General features: G+C 44.5%; 1 protein-coding gene across 1 annotated transcript in view; it reads right to left on the bottom strand.

Annotated features, from left to right (window-relative positions):
* The window catches only part of TENM4 (teneurin transmembrane protein 4), a gene marked incomplete at its 5' end in the record, with an annotated part of 78,749 nt that overhangs the window by 8,967 nt on the left and 46,957 nt on the right, over positions 1-22,825 (bottom strand). The window contains 5 exons of the mRNA XM_010181817.1: positions 1,369-1,511; positions 5,873-7,487; positions 8,661-8,957; positions 15,252-15,487; positions 19,315-19,487. Coding sequence (XP_010180119.1) covers positions 1,369-1,511; positions 5,873-7,487; positions 8,661-8,957; positions 15,252-15,487; positions 19,315-19,487 — 2,464 coding nt within the window. The remainder of the gene's footprint in view (positions 1-1,368; positions 1,512-5,872; positions 7,488-8,660; positions 8,958-15,251; positions 15,488-19,314; positions 19,488-22,825) is intronic.

Raw genomic sequence — 22,825 nt, 5'->3', positions numbered from 1 at the left:
GAAAGAGAAACAAAGAAGAAGTCTGAGCTTCAAAACAGAACCGAGTGACTGCAGCGTAATGATTTTCAAGCATCAACTCAGCCATGGTAGCAAAAGGCATAGGTCTTTTGGTCCCTCTCTATTATAAAGTGATATGTCTTAATATAAATCTCTTGTTGAAGTTGAAGCTAGTACACTTCAGCTTGTCTCCACCACATCTATGAGGCTGAGTACCAAGGATGGGCTGACACATGACTATTTTATTAATCCACACTATCTCGTTCATACCTCTGAGCGATACCTTTTGTGGCTGGGGAAATCTGACACTGTATTTTACCTTCTGGTTTACTATGTGTACAGGACCTCAAGAATCTGCTGTAGGACAGTGAGATTTCAGCAGACTCTTAGATAAAGAGGCTAGGATGGCAGCTGGGATCACTTCCACTTTCTACCGTTATCATTTTATTAGCAGAAATGTTAAGAGCATATCCTGATCTCCCCCAAAAAATTGGTGCCTCCCTGCTCTCATGATCTTTGAATACACAGCAATAGCAAGTAGGAATTCAGATTGAAGAGGATTCGGATTAAACCAACGAAAGCAACCCCAGAATAAAATCAGGCTAGGAGATGAAAGAATATCCTGACTTTTTCAAGGTCACACAACTGATAAGCAGTAGGGCTGGGAGTAACCCAGGGTGCTCGGATCCTGCCCCTGTGTGCTAACATTTAACAGCGCTGCCTCTGCCTTTCAGCTGAGCAATTCCCAACAGGAAGAGAGGGGGAAATGATTGGGCTGTAAAAGCTTTTTCTTGCCAATTCCACCATTGAATCTTGTGCCAGCATCTACTGAAATGGTTTGTGATGCAGGCCTGGTTTTAAAAGCAGGACACGGTGACTTGGGATTAAACCCAGTCAGGTAAAATGAAAGTTAACTATCAGCTAAAACTTCTTTCTGGCAAGACCCACTGCAATGCAAAACTGTTTCCTAGGGTAGTGCTGGGACTTGTTGTTTAAGACATTTTAAACCAAACTGAATAAATTTCTAGAAAAAAAATCTGTAGAAAATGACTCTGTATCAAGATTTGGGTTTTTTGCTTCCTGGAATCCTTGATGCAAAGGTCCTGAACATAGCTTGCAATATGTTGTAATATGGTTTTTTGCAGGAGAAAGAAACAGTAACATACCATTACATTGAGCAACCATCAGAAAACACCCCAAGAAAAAGCACCATGGACGTAAGGAAATTTCATTACTCTAATGGGAACTGACTTGCTCTTAATCTCCCAGTGTATCTGGGAGAACATGCTGATAGAGGTTTTTTAATAAAGATTGCAACTGGATAGTTTGTTGATAAAGGTATGAGATATGGTATGAAGTTGCACGGATCACCTTGCTGTTGTCCCATTCTTGGGTTTTCATCTGTGTGTGGATTAGCTCATAGGACGGCTCCATTGCATCCATGTCTGGCTTGGGGTAGCCAGGGATGACGTTGTGCAGCTGGAACCCAAAAGTGAGCAGCCAACTGTTGACATCTGCAAGAGAAGAGAACCATAAATCAGATTATTTGATCTCTCAAGCAAGGTTGCCCGGGAGAATGGCGCAGAGGAGAACCCTATGGTGTCTGGCACTGAAGCAGTCTGGCCAAAATGATGACCACCTACTTCGTGTGAAGAGCGCAAATCTTAATGGTGCTTGAAAGAACCATGTGCCAAGGCTGGGCTTTCCATCTCCAACCACAGTCTAATTCTGAAACAGAAGCTTTGGCAGTGACCAAATGACCCAAATCAAAGCCAAATCCATGTCTGCCCTACATCAGCAGGCACCAGAGGCTCACTCTAAGGTAAGCAGGAGAAACACAGGAACAACAATGCACTAATGGAGGCTGAGATGCTCCAGCTGAATGGGAGGTGTTGTCCAGTTCTACCATCAGCTTTGACCATCTCAGCCTCAATACTTCTCATCCTGAGGCCTCTTGAAGGGTCTGCAGGCTGAAGACTGAATTTAGAGCTATGTAAGCCAATAGCAGGATATCCAGCACAGACAGCACGGTCCTTTGGCAGCCACTCCGGCAAGAGGCCTTGGACATACACTCTGCTTTTTCCACAGCATTTCTACCTCAGCCCTTAGTTTCTTGGCATTTTTCGTAAGAAGGTGTAGTTTGAGTATTAAACCAGTGTAAAGTCACATGTCATCTTTTATAGGGACATTTAAAATCAGCCTCCACACTGCCTGCAAGTTACATTATCGTGCAAATAAGTGCACAGTTAGAAGACCTCTGTGCTTGGGTACCTTTCACAAATGCCTTAGAAGTCCATGAATGGTGAGAAAACCGCTTGATGCAAGCAATAAACCATTGTTCTGGCAGCAAAAGGGGCACAATGGAAACCCCAGCCATTTGGGACATCATTCCTGCATTCAGGACAGTACAGATGGCAAAGTCTTCTCTGATTTAGATTCACAGCTATTAGGAATAACAGCTGCATGTGAATCTGCAGGAGGAAATAATGATGAGGCTATCTGGCTAACTCCTAGATCCGCTTGGGATCAGCATTGCTTCCCCCTTTAACTCCAGAGTATTTGATAATCTCACCTTGTTTGTCTTCACTGAACTCTAGAGAAGGACACACCTGCTACAATCCTCAAGTAACACTGTGTGCATTTGGCACACAAATAGCAATTGGAAGAACAAGAAAGGTATGAAGCTGAAGTTTAATATCAGCTCCCCGGGGTTCGAAGTGTTTTGGATGTAACTGGGATTGTGCTGGTGATTGCTCTGCTTCAAGCTCGACGTGCAAGGGGCTTGATTTTCATTTTGCTAAACTCAAAAAAACGTTGTTGAAGCAATCTGGAAAAGGGATCGATTTAAATAACCAAAAAGGCATCTTTGAACATTTTTTCTCTGTTCCCCATGAGACTAAATGTGTGTTTTGAAGAGCTGGTTGGAAAAGAAATTACGGATGCAAGCGGCAAATAAGGCACTTCCAGATGACTGGAGAACCAGGAGCCAAACAAACACACTATCTGTTGCTTGTTTTCTTACAGGCCAAAATGTTGAGATTGGGCAGATGTCCAAAAAGCCCTTGCGACAATCCGTGTAGAAGGGGGAGGATTTCTGTAATAAAAACACTTCTGTTCACTCAATGTACAGATTGTTTTTGGAGTGTCTTTGAAAGAGAGAGGTTGGGAGGAGGGAGAGAAATTAAAAGGCTCAATTGATTATTTTTTTGCTTAACGCTAAGCCAGCCTGCTTTCAAATCCTTCTCATCTGAAATGAAGACCTTTGAAATCTATAAATTGTGGACCAGGTGGTCAGGAGAACAAAGTAAAACAGTGAAGGTCGCATTGGTGCAGGAACCATTTTCCAAGCACTTCACAAATGTTAAAAAGAATACAGAGCAGGGATGCTGAAAAATATGTAACGTGTCTGCAAAGATTCAAGATAGGCTTTTTTAAGATACTTCTCAGAAAACTGACTTTCAAAACATTTGCAAACAGGAGTTTGTTCTTTTGGGGAAGAGGTGTTGGAATACCCAGAGCAAAAATAAAACAACCCAAAAACTCCAAACATGGGAGGAAGGTGTGGAGCTGAGAAAACAGAGGGGAAAATATTAATTTGCCAAGAGGCAGTGACAACTTTTTTGACAGAAAAGTACATTTCACATCACAGAGTTTTTTTTCAGCTACAGTAACCCTGCCAACACATTTCACAGTAAATTCATTTGAGGCCAAAGAAAAAGAGTGCTTAATGCAGACACATGTAATGGAAATGTCAGTTGAATCCATCAGGATTGCTGAAGCTGGCAGCAAAGCTCTGCACCATGAAGTGTACAATCACTAAAATATTCATGTTTAACTATGGGCCTCTCAAAAACTGAATACCTGCTTCTCCTGCTCTCCCCTCCCCATGCCTCAAATTTGTACCCACGAGCTCAGAAGCCTCATCGCTGGAGGCCAAAGTGTGAGTCATTTGCCTGTGTCCTGGGTGCTGAGCTCCTCTAAGGACAGCGGGTCCCAGGGTGGGGATGGAGGGAAAGAGAGTGGTTCCTGTGCCCAAATCTGGGCAGATTTGGTTGTGGTGACAAGGACGCACTCATCCCAGATCCTACCCACAAGGTGCTGGAAAGCTTCAGCAGAAACAAAAGCCAGAGCAGTAGCCTTGCATCATGGCACCCAACTTGACCCATTGCTTCCATGCAGTGGGAAAGAAGAAACTTCAAAAAAGTATTCGGGCTCTGTATTCTTGAAAAACTAAAAATAGAACTTTTAAGACCATGGAAAAAGTTATTCGGTGCATATAAAATATTAAAGTATCAGATTCGGGCATCTTGATGCTGTCATCAGAGCTGGGTGGGAAACTGTTCACCTGTTCCAAGGCAGGATGGAAAATTTTGTCCCATCTTCACTTGAGCAGGAAAATAAAAATCTGCTAATATGTCACAAAGCAACTGTTCAAAAACTACATCAGTTCAAGACAACAATTTCAAAGTAAGATCTTCCATTTTGGTTTTGACTCCTTAATTTTTCTTTTCCAGTTTTAAATCATTAGTTTACACTTAACTTGAAAAGGCTGAAAACCGAAAAGCAAGTTTTCTTTTAGGCTCTTCTGGAATTTGTCATTTAGACAATTTTGAGAGCTGTTTACAACATTTCTGCTGAGAAAGCTCTCAAACTCAGCCCTCTCCCATAACCAAATTCAGTTTTGACAAATGAGCATTTTCTGATAGGGAAAAGTTATCTCAACTTATTCCCTGCCAGCCTTAATTATCAGAGTGAGGCCAACACACAGGATCTTAGCCTGCATCTTTTGGCATATTTTACTTCCCTCATGGCATCATCTTCTCAGCTCTGGAGAAAACAGCTTTTCATTAAAAAAAATACAATCTCATCCTTATGATTATTGCAGAAGAACCTGAAAGCATGAATCCTAATGGCTAGAAAAACAAGTGCAATAGAACAAACCAGGATTTTTATTTTGTAACTTTTTTCTTTGCTATTAAGCCAGTCTCATAACTTAGGGAAATGTCAATATTGCTGCATATGTGAAAGTTGTGATACATGCAGCAGGAGCATTTAAAAATTAATTCTATCTCCTTAAGAATTCTATACATTTGATTTGTGATTGTGTCGTTTGGTTTTCCAATGGGAATTATACAGAAAAGAGTCCCAGGAGAACAGTACTCTCAAACATTGCTACCAGTGTTGCAAAAAGTATGAATATAGGAAGCACATTTAACCTACAGAATTATTTCTGTGTAAAAAATATACATAGAGCTCACGTTATTGCTGTTCTACAAAGTCCCAAGGGAAGCAGTTCAGAGGTTATGTCAAGCTGTGGGGTAGGTATGCCCTAAAATCTGGCCTTTAATTCTAGTGCACCTGCTTTTATTGACTTTTAGTAAAAACTGTTAATTCTGTGAGGCAGATTAACTTTGAACTACATGGTTACTGCAGTGTGCTCTGAAATGGCTGACTGTGATAAAAGGTTTAAGTCACTGTTGCCATTCTGCTAAAACAAATCTGCATGTCATTTGTTTAGTCGCAAATAAATCTCTAGGCAAAACTGTGTAAACAGAGCTGCCCCTCTGCAAAGAGAAAGGTTATCAGGAGATTAATTGGTAGCTAAACTTGGGATATCTGAGGGAATGATGAACTGGAAGCAAAATAAAGAGAATGAACACTAAGGAAGAGAAAAGGAAACAGGTTTGGGAATTACAACCTCCATCTATGCTAATGAATTCAACATGCCCAAAACATAGGGGTCAACTGGCAAAGAAAAGCTTGCGTTCATTATATTAAACATTGAAAAACCTCATGGTGACCAGGATACTGAGAGAGAAGAAACCTATCCACTGATTGCAAGCTGCAAATACGTTAATTAATTTAAATGTCTTACCTGTCATGTAACATTTGATATCCTGAGAGTTGCTAATGGGATTGTTGTTTTTGAACATATACAGGTTGAAAGGCATTATGTTATTGCTACTCAGGTGCTTCCACATATCGTGGTCTGGACTCGTCCACCGACCCGCTAGCACATCATAGTCCCTCCGTCCCATGTGGATAAGCTTTGTGAGGGGGTCATACAGTCCTCCATGGTAGCCAATGATGATCTGGAAGTTGGGATTGGTGTCCATATAGATCTCCCCATATGCTGTGTACAGTATCTGCTTGATCATTAAGCCAGTCCCACTGAAGACAGCCAAAGGAGTGCCAATGTTATCGCAGGCTATGTAGAATTCATCACCGCTGCTGAGCTCCATTGCAAAGAGGTGGCCTTGGAGGTCATAGTAGAGGGAGGTGATTTCGGAGCTTGAGTGGTTGTATAAATGGGTGACCTTGGTTGGGCTGGTCAGGTCTGCGTAGAAGAACTGCAAGTGATGGCCGTGGCTGGTTTTGCTAGAGACTCTCCTTCCTAGGCCATCATAGCGGTATTTCACACTCCACCCACTAGCTTTATTGTAGGCTTTGATGAGCAGACCAGCTGAATTGTACTCAAAAATGTCATTTCCTCTTTGCTTCAGGAAGCCGTCTTCATCCATTTTGTACTGCACATCCCCCAGTCTTGTAATCCTATCCCTGAGGTCGTACCTGAGTGGTGTAAGGCGGGCACTATTCCCTGGACTCAGCAAATGGAGGTTCCCATTTAGGTCGTAGCTGTAACGCCAGAGTGGTTTGTCATTGATAGACACAGTCTGCAGCTGTCCATCAGCATCATACTCATATGAGTACCTAGTTGTGTTTGCATACGGGCCAACCTTCAGCTCTTTCTTAACCACTCTCCCCATGTTGTCGTACTGCACAGTCATCCAGTACATGAGGGACCGGAATATCTCGTACTGGACCTCCTTCATCCTGCCGTAGGCATCAAAATGTTTAGTGTGAGTCATGACAGCAGTGGTGATAATCTGGTTGATATCGTAGTAAATGACTCCGAATTTACCAAATTGCTCAGTTTTGCCTGACACATCATCGTACCTGTAGAGGTCAATGGGTAAAGGTGTCTCGTTGATGACTGCCTGCATGCTGGTCACCCGAAAGCTGTTGTCATAGTTATAGTCAAAACGTGCATTCACCATGCCTTCTTCAGTGAAGCGGAAAATCTGTCGATCAATGAGGGGTCCTATCTGCCTGTATCTGATTGTGCATGTGAACCCTTCATTCTGCAAGTTGATTGTCTTCAGCATGCCAGCAGTTTCGTCATAGGTGAAACTGATCTTTGTGGTGTCGTAGAGCATCTCGGCCAACTTGGACAGCTTCCCATACTTGTAGATGACACGTCTCCCTGTCCCCAGGTACAAAGTGTGGAGGAGCTGCTCATCCTCTGTGAAATCCTGAATTACTGAGGCATTGCCTTCCGGAGGCCGGTAAATGTTCCTGTAGTAACCAATGGAACGAATTGTTTCTAAAGTCTGACGGGCAACGTTGGGCATGGTCACTGATGATAACCGGTCGTTCTTATCAAATTCAAAGATGTATTGTCTCTGGCTGTGAAGAAGCAGCACCATGGACTGGATGGGAAGGAGAAAAGTAGAGATTATATCCCTGGTTTTCAGGCAAAATTACACTCAGCTCTCACAAAACCTGCAAGATTCTCCAATCCGAAGAGCAGGGCAAGTGAGATAAATCTCTGCACCCACAGGAGTACATGGTGAGAGCTGCACAGCTCATTGAGTATCCTTGAATAGGAGTGGGTCAGAGGAAGAAGCAGTTAATGCAGTGAGGAAGGTCAGAATGCTCAGTTGTTCGAATCAATACTCTGTAGCTAGCTGTATCTACCCAAACACCTGGGGCAATAGCTTTCACAGACTAAATAAATAAAATTGGAGAGCGACTTAAACAATGCTTGAAAAAGTAACCTCCAACACTTTCCAATGCCCAATTAATTCATTTTGTCTCCATAGCTTTCATTACTCTCTTACTGAAAACTTCTGTCTGCATGCTTATTTGTTCTGGGATTTCTTTTGCATATAACAATCAATCCACACAGATTGTATAATACAAGAGGCAAGTCAATACCTTTTGCTTTATAAAAGCTATGTTACTGTAGTTACTTCCAGCCCAAGGTATGCAGCATATGGATCTATAGGACATTAGGCAGGGTAATGATGAGTGGTAATACTCAGAAGAATTTAAGTCCCAAGCACAGAGTATAGGCTACAGAAAATATTGCAAAGTGTGCTACAATGGTCCAGCTGGATTTATGCCTTGTACTTTTTATTACATGTATTTTCTACAAAGCAGGAGTGGGCCACTCAAAGAAAACAAGATGTCAGACTGTATGGGCTGTTTTCACATGGAAAATCCTACTGTAAATTCCTACTGTTCACTCCTCTGACTTTACCTGAAGATATTTTACATTGCAGCTAGTTCAGCAAAAGAATGTTGTGCTAAAAAAAAAACCAAATGCCAAAGCTTCACAGCATTAAGACATGCTCTCCGTGCGACTGGGAAAGAATACTGCCCTCAGGGGAACTTCTCAGGCTATTTTCAACTGCTTTTTGGTAGTTTGGTATCAATGTCACTGTGTGCACCTTGGTGTAGGTATAATACATGGAAAAGGAGTATTGGACCATAAGGATCATTAATCAGCTGATGTGAAGCAATGCAGCTGTACTGAAGTCAAAGGAATAAAGCCCATTTGCACCAAATGCACCATCTCTGAGCAATTAGAGGAATTTTACCTTCTCCAGGTACGTGTAGCTCCATGATTTGCCATCAGCAAAGATCCTGGATGTAATTCTGCCAGACTGATCGTACTCCATCCTCTCTGACATCGTGCCCCTCTGAATCCCTGCAATGTGTCCTCCTGGAGAATAGGTGACATTGACGCCGTTCAGCCTGCTGCTGGGTGACCAGAGACTGGGCCTCCCTGCCTGGTCGTAGAGGATGCGGAGCGTGAACTTGCGGTGGTCATCATAGATTTTCTCTGTCCTTGTCACACGATCGAAGTCGAGGGACAGGAGGTTTCTGTTGTGAACCTACAGGAAAGAGGTGGAGAATTAGGAAGCTGGAAGCAGTTGAAGTTACAAAGACCAGGCTTGTTTAACCAAAGACCACACTGGAGAGCATCCAACTGTTCATTACTTCTGGATAAGAGGCAATTTTCAAAGCACAGAGTTGTCCTAACATTGCTTCTGTTGGTTTCAGTGAGGAATGAGGCAGAAAAACGGGGTATTTGTGAAACATCATCATGGTGAAGGAAAACCTAGGCAAAGCAAAACCTAGGCTTAGGATTGCTACAGCAGGTATGATTACAGGTATGATTATAGACCTACAGAAGATGTAATGCCAACTTGTTGTGGAGAATATTTGCAAGGTACTCTGCTTATCAAACTTGGGATACATAGTCTTTTGCTTTCATGTGTGTCAAAAAATACTTCTAGAAAAAAAGGGGGATTTTGTGTCAATGTAGTGGAAATCAAAGCTTTTCTCTAAGTTTACTGAATATACTGCAGGCACTGGAGGTTAAGCCTTGCCCCTGAGATGAAATATGGAGGCCTTGACCACGGCAGATGTTGCACAGAGCAGGAACTTTCCTGTGAGAGTGGAGTTTTTGCTTCATTGTCCTGGAGTTATTCAGTGCTGCATAATTACACTCCTGTTACCTCCACTGCCTCTGCATTTCCAAAGATCAAAGGTATCCACTTCAAAGGTAGGAGCAGGAATACATTTTGATTCAAGGATCGTAGTGCACAGCAATACAAAAAAGGAGCTGATAATACAACTCATGTTTAGCTGCATGTGCAAGGGCACTTACAAAGCCACATCACCACAGTGGCAAAGTACTGAGCAAGGACGACAACTACACATTCCCAACACGAGCTTGCCAGTGAAGACAGCTCTTTCGCTGTCCCACCACTCTTGAAACTCTTTCAGCTGGTGATCCCCTCTTTTCTAGGGAAACTTGCAGATTCCTATTGGTCGAATTTCAAACTCCAAACAGCTAACTTGGTTTTCAGTTCCCTTTGCAAGCCCTTCAGCAGCAGTCAATAAAGCAGAGTTTGCAGGTTGCTACAAGGTCTTCAGACCAAGTTAAAACCATTGCCTTCTCCTCCTCTGGGTAAACCTGATACTCCTGACCCGAGTATTGTTCTCAGCCTTGGTTCAGCTTTGATCTTGGCCATTACTTCAGGGTAATGATTGAATTATATGAATCAATATGATTGAATTCCCACTATATTTTGAGGGATGTGGGAGTATCTGAGAGTTAAACAGCAAGAGAAAGGATGGGGTAGGTCCAATGGAGAAGGGGTTCCTCAGCTTTGGAGGAATAGGAGAGGGGAAGTCAGGGCTGCTGTGTGAGCAGGCATCTGTGCTGACGTCTAGAAATTGGGGATGCTGCAAACTCAGAATTCAGAAGAAGGCATCTCAGGATCTGAGGCTGGAAGAGGCAAAAGCATGACTGAGAAAACGAGTTTGCAAGCTGAGGAGGTGCGTGGTCAACTGAGAGAGAAGGAATTGGTGCCGTGATGTAAGTGTGAAGATGATGTAAGAGGAGGCAACTGCAACAGTGATTTTCAACTTATGAATAACAATGGTAAAAGGTGGGTATGACTTGAGGAAACAAACATTTTAGATAATGCTCCATTTAAATATGTGTAAAATAGAATGTAAATAGGCAACGGGAGAAGGAGGGAATCAGCCAACAGCCTGCTGTAACAGGCAAGCTGGCAAATAATTAAAAAGGTATCAAAACTCTTAAGTACAGATGCACACATGTAACTAATAGAGCAATTTGATACCTTGTAGGTGCTTGCTGCTATAAATAGAGAAACAGAAGTGGCAATTGCTTGCAATAAAAAAAGCAATGCAGGAAGGAATAGCATCTCTGCTCTCCATCTCTTCACAGGGCAGCTGCAGCTTCTTCTGCTCCTGGTCCCTGCCAAGAGAGCTGGAAAGAGCTCATCCAGGGCTGGGACAGTAACCCAGGCTGAAAGTGGCCTCCCTGATCCGTGCAGCAGTGCCATTGATCGAGCTGGAAGGATCAAATTACAGGTCCCAGGATAGCTCTTATGCTCAGTCCAAGTCTCTGTATCCCATTACTGGTGTCCTAAGTCATTCCAACCTCCCCATGCTCTGGTAAGCAACTTCTGCAGGACTAGTTGGAACCAGGCTCCCTTTTCAAGATGGTTTTGGGGTTGTTTTTGTGTGGTTTATATATATATGATTTGCTTCCTCCTGCTCTCTCAGTGTAATGTCTTTTCTTTCTGAGAAGTGCTGCAGTGCCATCAGCCACCCCTCAAGGTGATGGGCAAAGTGAACCCCACTCTGCCAGATAGCCTCTGAACAGGAGCTAAATCTTTTTTTTTCATCCTTGTTCAAGGACATGCCTTGAATAGAAGTGAATTTTCTGCAAAAGCACTGACAGGGCTGCAGGTTTCAGTCCAATAACTGTGCTTTATGGTGAGCAGCTAAATAAGGTGCCATCCTACATCCCAGCATTGTTATCCTGGAACAGGGTCTGCAAAGCTCCTGCAAAAATCTTTTGCCCCTCAGAGTGTTTGACAAGGCTTGTGATCAGCACAGGACTGAGACAGGGTGAATTTAAATCCACAGTATATTGACCTCCCCTCTATATGCAAGAGACTAAATTTAACCCCAAACTCACATTTCACAGCAATTCAATCCCCTAGTTTGCTCTGGAAAGGCAAGTACTTAAATATGCCACTATCTCTGATTTCTGCAATGCTTCCTATGGAGCTGCTTTAGCTTAAATTATAATCCCAGAATCACAGAATATTAGGAGCTGGAAGGGACCTCTGCAGATCATCCAGTCCAACCCCTGCCAGAGCAGGATCACCCAGAGAAGATCACACAGGAACACATCCAGGTGGGTTTTGAATGTCTCCAGAGAAGGAGACTCCACAACCTCTCTGGGCAACCTGGCCCAGTGCTCTGGTACTCTCACCGGAAATAAGGTTTTCCTTATGCTTAGGTTGAACCTCCTGTGCTCCAGTTTGTGACCATTGCCCCTTGTCCTGTCGCTGGGCAAAACCGAGAAGAGTCTGATCCCAGACAGACACCTCCTGACACTCACCCTTTAGATATTTATAAGCATTAATGAGATCCCCCCTCAGTCTCTTCTTCTCCAGACTAAACAGCTCCAGCTCTCTCAGTCTTTCCTGAAATGGGAGCAAACATGCATTGATCTTCTTGGGAGCACAAGAGCAAAGAAGTGAAGATTTCTCATGAGAACACTCTGGCAACCTTCAGGAGAGGAGAGCAAACAATCCTTTTGCAATGAGAACTCCAGGAGCCAACAACATCCACGTGATAAATGGCCGCCTACAAAGCAATTTCCCTGGTGAACTGCTAAAAACGTTGGGGTGGCCATATCCAGGCCTTGACACCTTACAGAAAATGTGGAGACAACACTGGAGTGTCCTCGTTAGTCAACACACCGGGAATGGTTAGCCATATCCCAGGAGACCTTTCTGGTCATGCCAGTTCTGGGCAGTGTCTGGGACACTCGGTCCTGATGCCACCATGAACCTGCTGCCAAGGTCTTGGGAAAAACAAAGCAAATTACAACAGGAGTTTCCACAGTTAAATAAATAAAAGAGCTGAGCCAGGAGCTCTGACTCTTTTGGCTGTCCTATTTGCTCCACTGTCAGATCATTTTACATCCTTCTTTATTGAAAGTTTGTTTAAAAAAGAAACAAATGAAGGAGCTCTGTTCCTTGGAGCAGTTTACCTAATGTTCTTACTGCAGATGGGCTCCATTGGCCAGTGATGGGTTGAATTCGTAGCCAGCCAATTTGCAGAGATATCTCACTGCTGGGTGGGTGGATCAGAGCATCACAACTATCCTTGGGGTGCATGGGACAGGAGAAAGGAAAGGTGCTGCTTTGACATATTTGTGCTGCTTTACTGCTGCCTGGCCAAGCACAGAGCCACGTCAGCATTGATGGGACTGGGAAAAAGGCACCAGGGCTGGCACTTTTCCCCTCAGAAATCCCTGCCCTGTGCCTTATCCTTGCAACAAAGCAATGTGCATTGTATTATTTCCTAGGGGGAGTCAAGGAGGCAGCTGTGAAACTGGTTTCATGATGCTGGGAGCTGGTGAAGCTCATGGCAACAGGTCACCAGTCCCCAGGAACACCCTGCGACCATGGCAGGAAGGGCCACAGTTCGTAAAATGTGAATCCATGCAATGGCAGCAGAAAGGATGCTGGTTTCAGGGGAAATCTCTCTTTTACACTGGCCAGATTCTGTTCTCCTCCCAGAGGTTTCACGGAGTGATGCTGCAACCTCTTTGGGCATCCTCTTTCCCCATGGAGCACCGTGCCTTTGCTGCAGTCTCCTGTGAGCAGTGGGGTGAGGGGAGAGGGAAAGTGCTCAGTTACTCACATATGGTAGAAAAAGATAACATTTCCCAAAATGAACAAAAACATGTTGAACTTAACTTCCCTAAGCTCCTCCCTTGCCAGGGAAAGCAGCAATTACTGGTACAAGGGAAGAGGAGAACATGACACGCAGAATATGTTAAATGACAAGCAATCCCCAGGGAGACAGTTAGCACCCTGCAGTTTATATCTTAGGGGTGCAGGTTCTGCCACACAGGTACAAACAGGCAGCACAATACTTCTTGTACACCTTCAGCCGCTTTGAACCCCAAACAGGGCCATAACTGAGTACTTCAACCATGCAAGAACCTCTTCTGCTTAACTAGAAGGGCCCCGATAGGCTCAAAATGTGAATAAATGCTGGCAGATTTATGGGAATGCAAGCAAGCAGCCTGAAAACTCATTTTGCAAGTGTTTTTCCAACTGCAGTACAATATAAAACAAAGACACATTCTGCATTTGAATCTACTGTGAAAATTTTGGAAGATAAAACTGACACGGGCAGCTGAGCTGCGGCTAAATGAGTGGAAACTGCTTTGAACACCAAATAGCTGTGACACAGCTGCAGTTTTCAGAAGGCTCTCTCCTTTCAGAAAAAGACCTGTCTGATAATTTTGCTGGTTATTAAAAGAAAATAAAATAAAAAACCCAAGACAAACCAAACAAGAAGGATGATGCCAGCTGATCTGCAGACATACAGCAGTTCCCACTGCAGAAGCCACTTCAGCTTTCACTATTGTTTGCAGTTATTCTCCTGATGATAACAAAATATGAGGCTCTTGTTGCAAGGGGAAAAGAACAGAGGCTGTGCTGGGGAGGGTGAAGAGCAATACTTGGCAAGTGTGAGAGGAGAGATGGGAGAAATCACATCAAGGTGGCAGGGGTCACGCTGCAGGGAATAGGGAGAGGTGAAGAGCAAGGACTGAGGAACACATATCCCGAGCATTAATATTTACTGAAAATCGTCAGTGTGAATATATAGCTGCCATCCTTTTGCTGTGATGGCATTTCACAGTGCTAAGCATTTTTCTCAGAGGGTCTGAATTTGCCAGGTGCTGAGCAGCTTCCCAGGAACCGCTCAACAGCCCATGACTCTGAGACCAGCAAGGTACAGGGTGATTGCGCAGGACTCGCTATTACAAGTTACCAGCTTTGCCAGCCATTAGCAGAGGAATTACAGGCTTATTGGGCAAGATCTTTAAACAGCCCTGACAAGTCTGTGCTGCATCGTGCAGAACGGTGTTTTCCAAACATATCAGTCTCTAGCGCAGAAAGGGCCCGTGCCACTGTCTCACCACCCTCACAGTAAAGAATTCCTTCCCAATATCTAATCTAAATCTACCTTCTCTCAGTTTAAAGCCATTACCTCTCGTCCTGTCACTACACTCCCTGATAGAGTCCCTCCCCATCTTACCTTTAGGCCCCCTTTAAGTACTGGAAGGCTGCTATAAGGTCTCCCTGGAGCCTTCTTTTCTCAGGCTAAACAACTCCAATCCCTTCAGCCTGTCCTCATATGCTTACAAAGCTCTTGGTGCTGAGGTTTATTACTGCCAGCAGCAGAGGCAGAAAATACCGGTACTAATTGGTGCAGTATTTTACAGTTATGATCATCCCTTGCTTGCTTAAGCAGCCTGACATGATGGCTAAACCTGCAGTGTCTGATGGGAGGTCACACGTTCTCAGTGATGCAGAGGACTCATAGGCAAATCAGCAATAGCACCCTTGATGGCTACGAGAACATCAGCACTTAGTGGAATATATTCAAGCCATAAAGGTTGTATCACTGAGGACAAACAGCTATTTCTCTGTCCTGCAGTCTCATCCTTATTGCAGATGATACAAATCAGCCCTGTCCCTTTCTGTTATGAAACTGGGGACTGATAAGATAAGAAGTGAAGTCCAGAACTTCTCATGCTTCTCACTTACCCTCAGCCGACGTCCAAAGACAGTGACCTGCCCTCTGGCTTGCTCCTTCCTCTGCCGCCACTCCACGAGGTTGAGGCCGTTGTCGATGGGCAGGGTGACGTTCCTCTTCCCCACCGTGGGGTTGACGGTGCCAGCCAGCAGATGTGGCTCGGTTTGCAGGGCCACCTCCATGCCGTTAGCGAGCATCAGTCTGAGAGAGCCATCGGCGCCGATGTAGTAGCTGTTTCGCACTTGGTCTGAAGACAGAAAAGAGATTTTTTCAAGTGGCTTCCCAGTGATACAGCTCCAGCTTTTCATTTTCTCCCTCACTCAGGCTTCATCAGCATTCCTGGTGGTTGTAACCAAATGCACTGGCACTCACCCGTCCCACAGCGAGCAGAACATTTATTTCAACAGCAAATGTAAAGATGGACAATCTCTTTTTCTTTCTGCTGAGATTCTGCACCTCCAGTTCTCTCAGGAAAGTCTTACATGGGTTAAAAAAGGCACCAGGGGAAGAGCCGTGTAATACCCTAGCAAAGGACATGGTTCAAGCCTCTTCCTCTAGGCTAAAACACTGGGTGGTGAGATATTTGTTTTAAATCACAGCCCAGCTGAAATCTTTCCATGCTTTTATATCCTGAAGATCCCAATTTCACTACAATATATGAAAAAGTGAGGCCACTTACTTTCCCCAGCTTATTCACCATCTCACAAGTGACAGGAAATTGCACAGCGAGTTAATGCTAACCAGTTCCCTAAACAACAGCAAAACCCTTTCACTGGGGAAAGCTTTTGGGAGGCAACCAGAGTCCTCCTGTTTGGAGAGAAAGCAGAAGCACTAAGCTCCCACACATCTCCATACATCTGGCCTCCACCAGCTCCTGAAAGAGCAGCAGATTTTTGAGGCCAGGATTTGGGAGTTCAGGAGTGGAGGAGAAGAATAATACCCCTTCTGCATCCTTTGGGATCTGGGCAGGCTGAAACCCTGTCCTGTAAGTCTCCAGCTGGCATTGAGGTCTGCAGACAGGAGCTCATGAAGAGTAAGCAAGCATGAGCCTTGCTCAGTGCAGAATGGGTTTAAAAGCATATGATACAAAGACTGCCTTATCTGAAGCTCCTCAAAAGCCGGAAAATATTACCATTTCTGTCTCCCAGGCTGCCATGAATACCTAATTGTGAATAAAACCACCCATTAAAAATTCAAGTCAATTGTTTTTCTGTTCTAAGGCAAGTTGGGTTTTGTTCACGAGTTGCTCTGCCATAGTGCAGCAGGAAACGAGGTCACAGCAAAAATTATCATCTTTTGTCTGGATAAAACAGATAAGCAAAAAGCACATTTTGGTATAATTAGGAAAGGAAACCTGACACCAGTTGGTCTTTTTTGTTGTGAGTCTGGTCCTGCTCCTGATGTAGCCAGCTGGAGCCTTGCCACACCGAGCCCAGCAGGACCACAACTCAACTTCTTGTACACAGCAGTGATGGTGTGAAACTGTCGAGGCACTGCATTTTGCCACTACAGACATACAGCAGTGATCCACAGTGCAGATCCAAGTATTTTAGCTGTACCACTGAGTACTTAAGTTGGTGGTATTTTGGCATAGACTCCAGCAGGCTCCAACCCACTCCACACTCAATTCTGAAAAGGGAAAGAAGGGGGACAGTCATCTGGCTGTCACGCTTTTGTCCTTAGATGCTTGGTCTTGTGAGAAAGTGGTAGGAGATGCTCTTTAAATCCAATCAGTGAAATGTCTCTGTACGGATATTATATTCCTCCTTCCTTCACTCTTCACCAGGAAGCAGGGGAAAGCTTGAAGCTCTCCATGAAATTCACTGGACCTGTGATGTTCCCTTTGTGTCACACAGACACCTTTGTGTCACACAAGGGGATATGGTGGATTATCAACAGCAGTGTGGTGCAGTGTGGTACAGTGTGGGGAATGTAAATTCTCCATTTTCAACATTTTCCCAAAAGAATACAATTCCAGGGCTTTGGAAGGCATTTCTCAAGGGCTATATGAAATCCAGGGGCCATTGGATGTTATATTTTAGGCTGTTTTGGCTCTAGGGCACTGGTGCCCTATTTTGGCCTGGAACAAATGCTCACTTTGCCATTAATCCAGAGGACAAAATCCTACAGGGGTGCTGAGGTGCCTGTCAGTTGTAGAGGCTCCCAAATCCATCCTACATGAATCCATAACCTTCTGAAAATGCCTTCTCAGATCTCACCTGTCCACTGTGTGACCCTCGTTTCCTGAAAGGTTCACCAAGGATTTGTGAAAGCTGGCCAGAGCTGTGAGTCAGACAAAAAACGCACAAGCATGTTCCACGCAAAGGGAATCTGCAATATGTATTTTCCCTGGAGAACAAGGGAATGGGCACAGACCTTGTGAACAGCTCCAGCTTCAGCCACTGGAGAAGCACTTGGAAGGCAAATTACATTTCAGCTGTGCTCAGTACATCCCTGGGCAACTCCAGTGGTCCTTGTTTCAGTTTCTGCAACTGTGAGCAAACAGGGATCTCCGTTTGGAAATTCGCAGTCCCTAACGCCTGTGGGAAAGCCACCTTCAGCAGGTGGCAGGTCACCTCTGCTACAACGTTATCCAGATCTCCATTTTAAGATAAGTGCATTTCTTCAGATCCAAACAGTTTTGTAATTTTATACTTCTGAAGATGGTTAAGTGGTTTATAATGCTGCATGTCCTAATGGCAAGAGTGGCCCTGTGCTGGAGGGCAGCACAATGAGATAATTGACTGTGGCACCATTATGCAACTGTGCCTTCGGCTCCGGGTGTATCAATCACATCGCAGTCAATTATCTCACTAAAGGGCCCCCAACAGCCAGCTCTATTGCTTAATTAGGCTCTTGAGGTGAAGCCAACCTCGTGTCTGTGCAGTTGCCAGACGTCTTAATGTGAGTGGGGCGGCGTAGGTTGGATCTGCTTTGCAGGCTGAAGCAAAGAATAAGAAAGTCATTGTGTTCCCTATAGGAATAGTGAGGATGGCTTGAAGGGGCTGGCATCCTCTCAGTCGCCCTCTCCAAAGGCAGGAAAAGCAGTGTTCAGGCATAGCAGGCACCTTCTTTTAAGAAAACTTGCTGTTATTATAAGGAGTGGGGAAAAATGTGTGTCCCAGGGATGTGGGAACAAATGTGATGCTGGAACACATTGGTCTCACTTGGAGCATTTTGTTCCCCACAAGGGCAAATGATGCTTTACACCCCATTGCCACCAGGCACAGACTAGAAGTGAATGAGAGATGGGAAGTGAAGAAAGCAATGACTCTGGAAGTCCCTTCCCTTTCTCCAAGCCCCAGGGAACAGGAGAAATGGCGCACCCTGACCCTCAGGAGGCTTCAGCCTCCAGAACTTGGAGACCCAGGCTGGCATGGTTTGTGTACTACAACTTCTGTCCCTACCAGTATGCCAGTACAGTGGTGTTTATTCCTCTTTTCTTTCCAACTTCATAACCTTTTCCTCCACCTCATTAATCCTCCACTTCCCCGGCAGAACTGTGCTTGTTTCCAACAGCCACAAACTGGTCCCACGAGTCCTACCCTGGCTGCCCACCTCTCTTTCCTCCACTGTGGCTCTCCACACCAGCTCAAACACAGACCTTTTGGGAACAGGGATGGTCATTTCTCTGAATGCTGCCTTGTGAATATTTGAACAACCAGTGAACAAAGAATCAGAGAGACCTCCAGCAACCAGCTGGAAGCCTGTTCCAGGAGGGGAGTAACTCTTAAGTTAGAAGCCATTAAGAGAGCGAAGCAAAGGGGTCAGCTTGAAGTGCAGCTAGATTTATGCAACCCTTTTTGTTACAACAATAATGGTAATGGTAATGGAGGACTGTACTGCATGAGGACTGCATGGCGAGGGGACCTGCAGAGAATGAAGCAGAAAACAGCTGCAGAGCAAGCACGGCGCTAGGGAATGTGCCTAAGTAGGTGTGAGTGTGCGTCTGTACCAGCGTGTGGGGAGCTCTGGGGTCCTGAGCCTGCAGGTGATTTTTGGTGCTGGGATTATCAAGATGCCGCCTGTTTCCTGATGGATAATTCACTGTGGGAGGACAGTGGCCCAACTCACCTTGGAGCAGGGTGTAGAAGGCTCCCGATGCCGACAAATTGGTGGTTATTGTAACATCGTCCTTGCTGGAGGTTTCCACCTGGACGTGCACGGAGCTGTCGGTGTCGCTGCGGAAGCTGCTCACTTGGCCGGTAGGGAAGGTCACATTGGTCAGGCGGCCAAAACTGTCGTACCTGAAAGGGAGGATGGAGTGAAGTCAACAGCACCAATGGAGGAGTGGGATACGGGAATCATCCTACAAAGCAGAGAACAAGTCTTGAAGTCTCCACCCAGATTTTTCCCAGAGAAAAACACATTGTCAGTCTGTCAGACTGTCTTGACTTTTTTGGCTTCATGAGAAGAAAATCACAGCTTTTAGCTGAAGAATATCAAGCAAAGAACAGAAAATTACTAAATAAGTATTAGCCTGTATTTTAACAATATTTTTCTGATACTTATAAACTGCATTGTTCTTCTTGTTTACAACAGTAACTTTATTTCCTATTCACTGTGCTGTGATTTATGGAAAAGCAGTGGCCCATGCATCCTGTTTCGCAGAACTAGGTGTTTCTGAAGGCCACCAACTGTTTTGTCTGGTTGTATTGCTCTTCAGTGGGGATTTATTTTCCTTTTCTATGTTAATTTAAAAGTTAATGTTAAGGTAGCAGTAAGGACCTGCCAAATGGACCACATCCGGTAGAGAACTTCTGTGAACGTGGTGAAGAGCCCTGAGCATATCTGAGACCCCCATGTCTACTTTTTACTGTTTGTAGGACCATCTGGAGGGACTGATTTAAAAGTGTTAAAAAGCAGTTAAATTTTCACCCCTATTGAGTCCTTGGCTTTTCCAATGAGGAAGTCAACATAAGCCCCATCTGGGAAGGTTTCTGTGATGTGGACATCTGTGTACCAGGACCCAGATGAAATAAGCTACAGACATGCAGGTCCCACAGCAGTTAACAAGCTATTATTTTTTTAATAAAAAGGAGAAGCAGACATCTGTGCCTAGAGGTCTCCTGAGTTGATGGACCAAAGGCACCATCCTGCCTCCCATTTGTGGCACTGCAAAAACAATGCCCTTGGGTCACAGACTGAGCTAAGAGCAGAGGGTTGGTAAGGGACCTTTGCAGTGGGGGCATTACAGACTGAAATGGAGAGCAGAGGGAAGCTCTGCTGGCTTGTATCTGGGGAGCTGTTGGACCTTCTGATGAGACGGACCTTCAGGGAAGGGATATTTAACTAGTCAGGGAGAAATAGTGGAAAATTTCCAGCAAGAGCAATTAGTGATCACTTGGATTTTTTTCAAATCCTGCCCACATATCATTTAAGAATTATTTATATGATATATAAGAAGGTTATATCGAGAAAACACATCATATGGGGATGCAAAGTGAATGGTGGGTGAGCAGAGAGGACTCGTTCTGCAATACCCAGTGGTGAACCTTTGATGGAGCATGGTGTCCAGTGAAGGGCACTGCTCCTCAGCATGATAAAGAAATGTAAATGATATGTTAAGGTAACAAACCTAGAAAACACGACCAAAGAGGCAAAGCCAAAAGAAATTAGTTGATTTAGAAGGGAGAATACAAGGAACTGGGAAGATGCCACCGTGACAACAGTTGCTCTGAAGAGGATTATAACTAATTGTTCATCATGTCTACTGAGGATGTGACAAAAAGTAGTCAGCCTGAAAAGAAACAAGGAAAATTCAGGTCAGAAGCTGAAGAAAATTTTCCAGGCCTATGGTTGCTCCAGCAGAGGAACAGATGGAGCACTGGAAACTCCACTGCCCAATGCTTTTAAGAACAGGTGAGAGAAATGTGTTAGAGAGGGTGTGGATACAGTTGAGCAGACCTTGGAGGGAGCAGATGGTTGAGGAGCTCTTGATCCTCCTCTTCAGGGTTACTCTGAGCTGAGGAATAAGACAACAGACCCACCTAATAACAGAAAAACCCAAACTAAACAAAGGAGAGGGAGAGGAGAGGAGAGGAGAGGACTCCTCTTGAACCACAACTCATGAGAGACCCAGGAGCAGCCATTGGACTGGGTCTGCACTATACAGAAAAAGATATTTGTCTCCTCTTCCATTCTCTTTTTTTCCAGCTTTTACTCAGTGCTGGTACTTTGCTTTTGACAATACACTGGCAGTGACTTAGTGTGAGGAAGGGCTGGTTGAAAAGGTGTTTTTTGCCCAAGATTAATATTTAGTGTAAAGTGAGCTCATTGCAAGTCTCTCCAACCCTTAGGTTTGGAGATACCACCATGTAAGGCTTTTCTTGCCCATGGGGAGAGGGGGAGGTAGGAAAGAAGAAGAAAGCACTCGTCCCTCCACAGTCAGCCTATCAGTCATGGATTATCCAAGCATGAGGATGGGGCAGCTTTGCCCTTTCCCTCCAAGATCTTGGCAAACAACCAGCCACTTGTGAGATGGAAAAGAAGAAAGAAAAAGAAAAGGGAGGGATGAATTCAGGAGTGCATTGCAGAAGTTTGGCAGGGACCAGTTACAGCTTTTCCAAGCAGCTAGCATTGCACAGCTTGGATTTAAACTGCATCTCCAATTGCAAGAGCCAGAAATAAAGCGCTCTCAGCACCAAAAGCTTTGCTCCATGGTTGTGGCTGTCCTTTTTGCATGGAGGTATGCATTATGATTGTGCTTTCTGCACAGTCATCTGCTCATCTCCTCCTAAACCAGCATGTGAGCCTTCAACTGAAAATATCAGAGGTGATATCTGTAGCCCATCTGCTGAGACAGGACACAAGGGACATGATTTAGTCTCTCTCTTGAGCAGAGAAAACATGGTTATTGCTAAAGGTGTGTTGTGCAACACCCCAAATTCTTCCTGCCATGACATCAATATATGTGTAAACCAGTTTGAACTGTAAGGGTAGACTCAGATCTCAAATGCTTCAGTACTGGAGGAAGATGGATCTGAATTTGGCACCTCTGACTTCATGATATTAGCAACTGAAAGGGATTTATTTATATAGTTATATTTAAGTTAAAAAAATAAGGTGCTCCTGAAATCAAGCCTGATTGACTTCTTAAAAATAATGGCACAAATCTAGATGGGCTGCACTGAAGTCAAAGGGGTGAGTTTGGTGTAATACAGGTGTGAGCGTGCAAGAAAGCAGGTCTGTGGATTAGGGAAAGGAGGAGAACAAAAGCCAGGATGGGGGCAGAATTTGTTCATATGATGGACGTGGCCACTGTTTCATTTAAGTGCTGAGTCAATGTCTGGTGAGCCATAGGGTTTATCCCAGCTGAAGGACACTCAGCACCATGCTGAGAGTCAACACAAAACCTATACTGCAGGCAAGTCCTTCTGTGCTCCAAACAAAGCCTCCAAAACCTGTGGATGCTCAGTTTAACAGCCCCAAGAAGCAGCAGCTCCTTAAACTCTGTTCCTGGACACTGAGCTCACAGTACCCTCAATGGTCCTGCAGCTCTCTGCTGGGGAAATATGTCATATCTGCAAATGGGCAAATATGCCAGTAACCTCTGGCTGTGCAAAATGGGTTAAAATAGCAAGAA

Source organism: Mesitornis unicolor, unplaced genomic scaffold (genome assembly GCF_000695765.1).
Source record: "Mesitornis unicolor isolate BGI_N332 unplaced genomic scaffold, ASM69576v1 scaffold11493, whole genome shotgun sequence".
NCBI classification, from domain to species: Eukaryota; Metazoa; Chordata; class Aves; order Mesitornithiformes; family Mesitornithidae; genus Mesitornis; species Mesitornis unicolor.
This window is presented reverse-complemented; position numbering and strand designations above follow the sequence as displayed.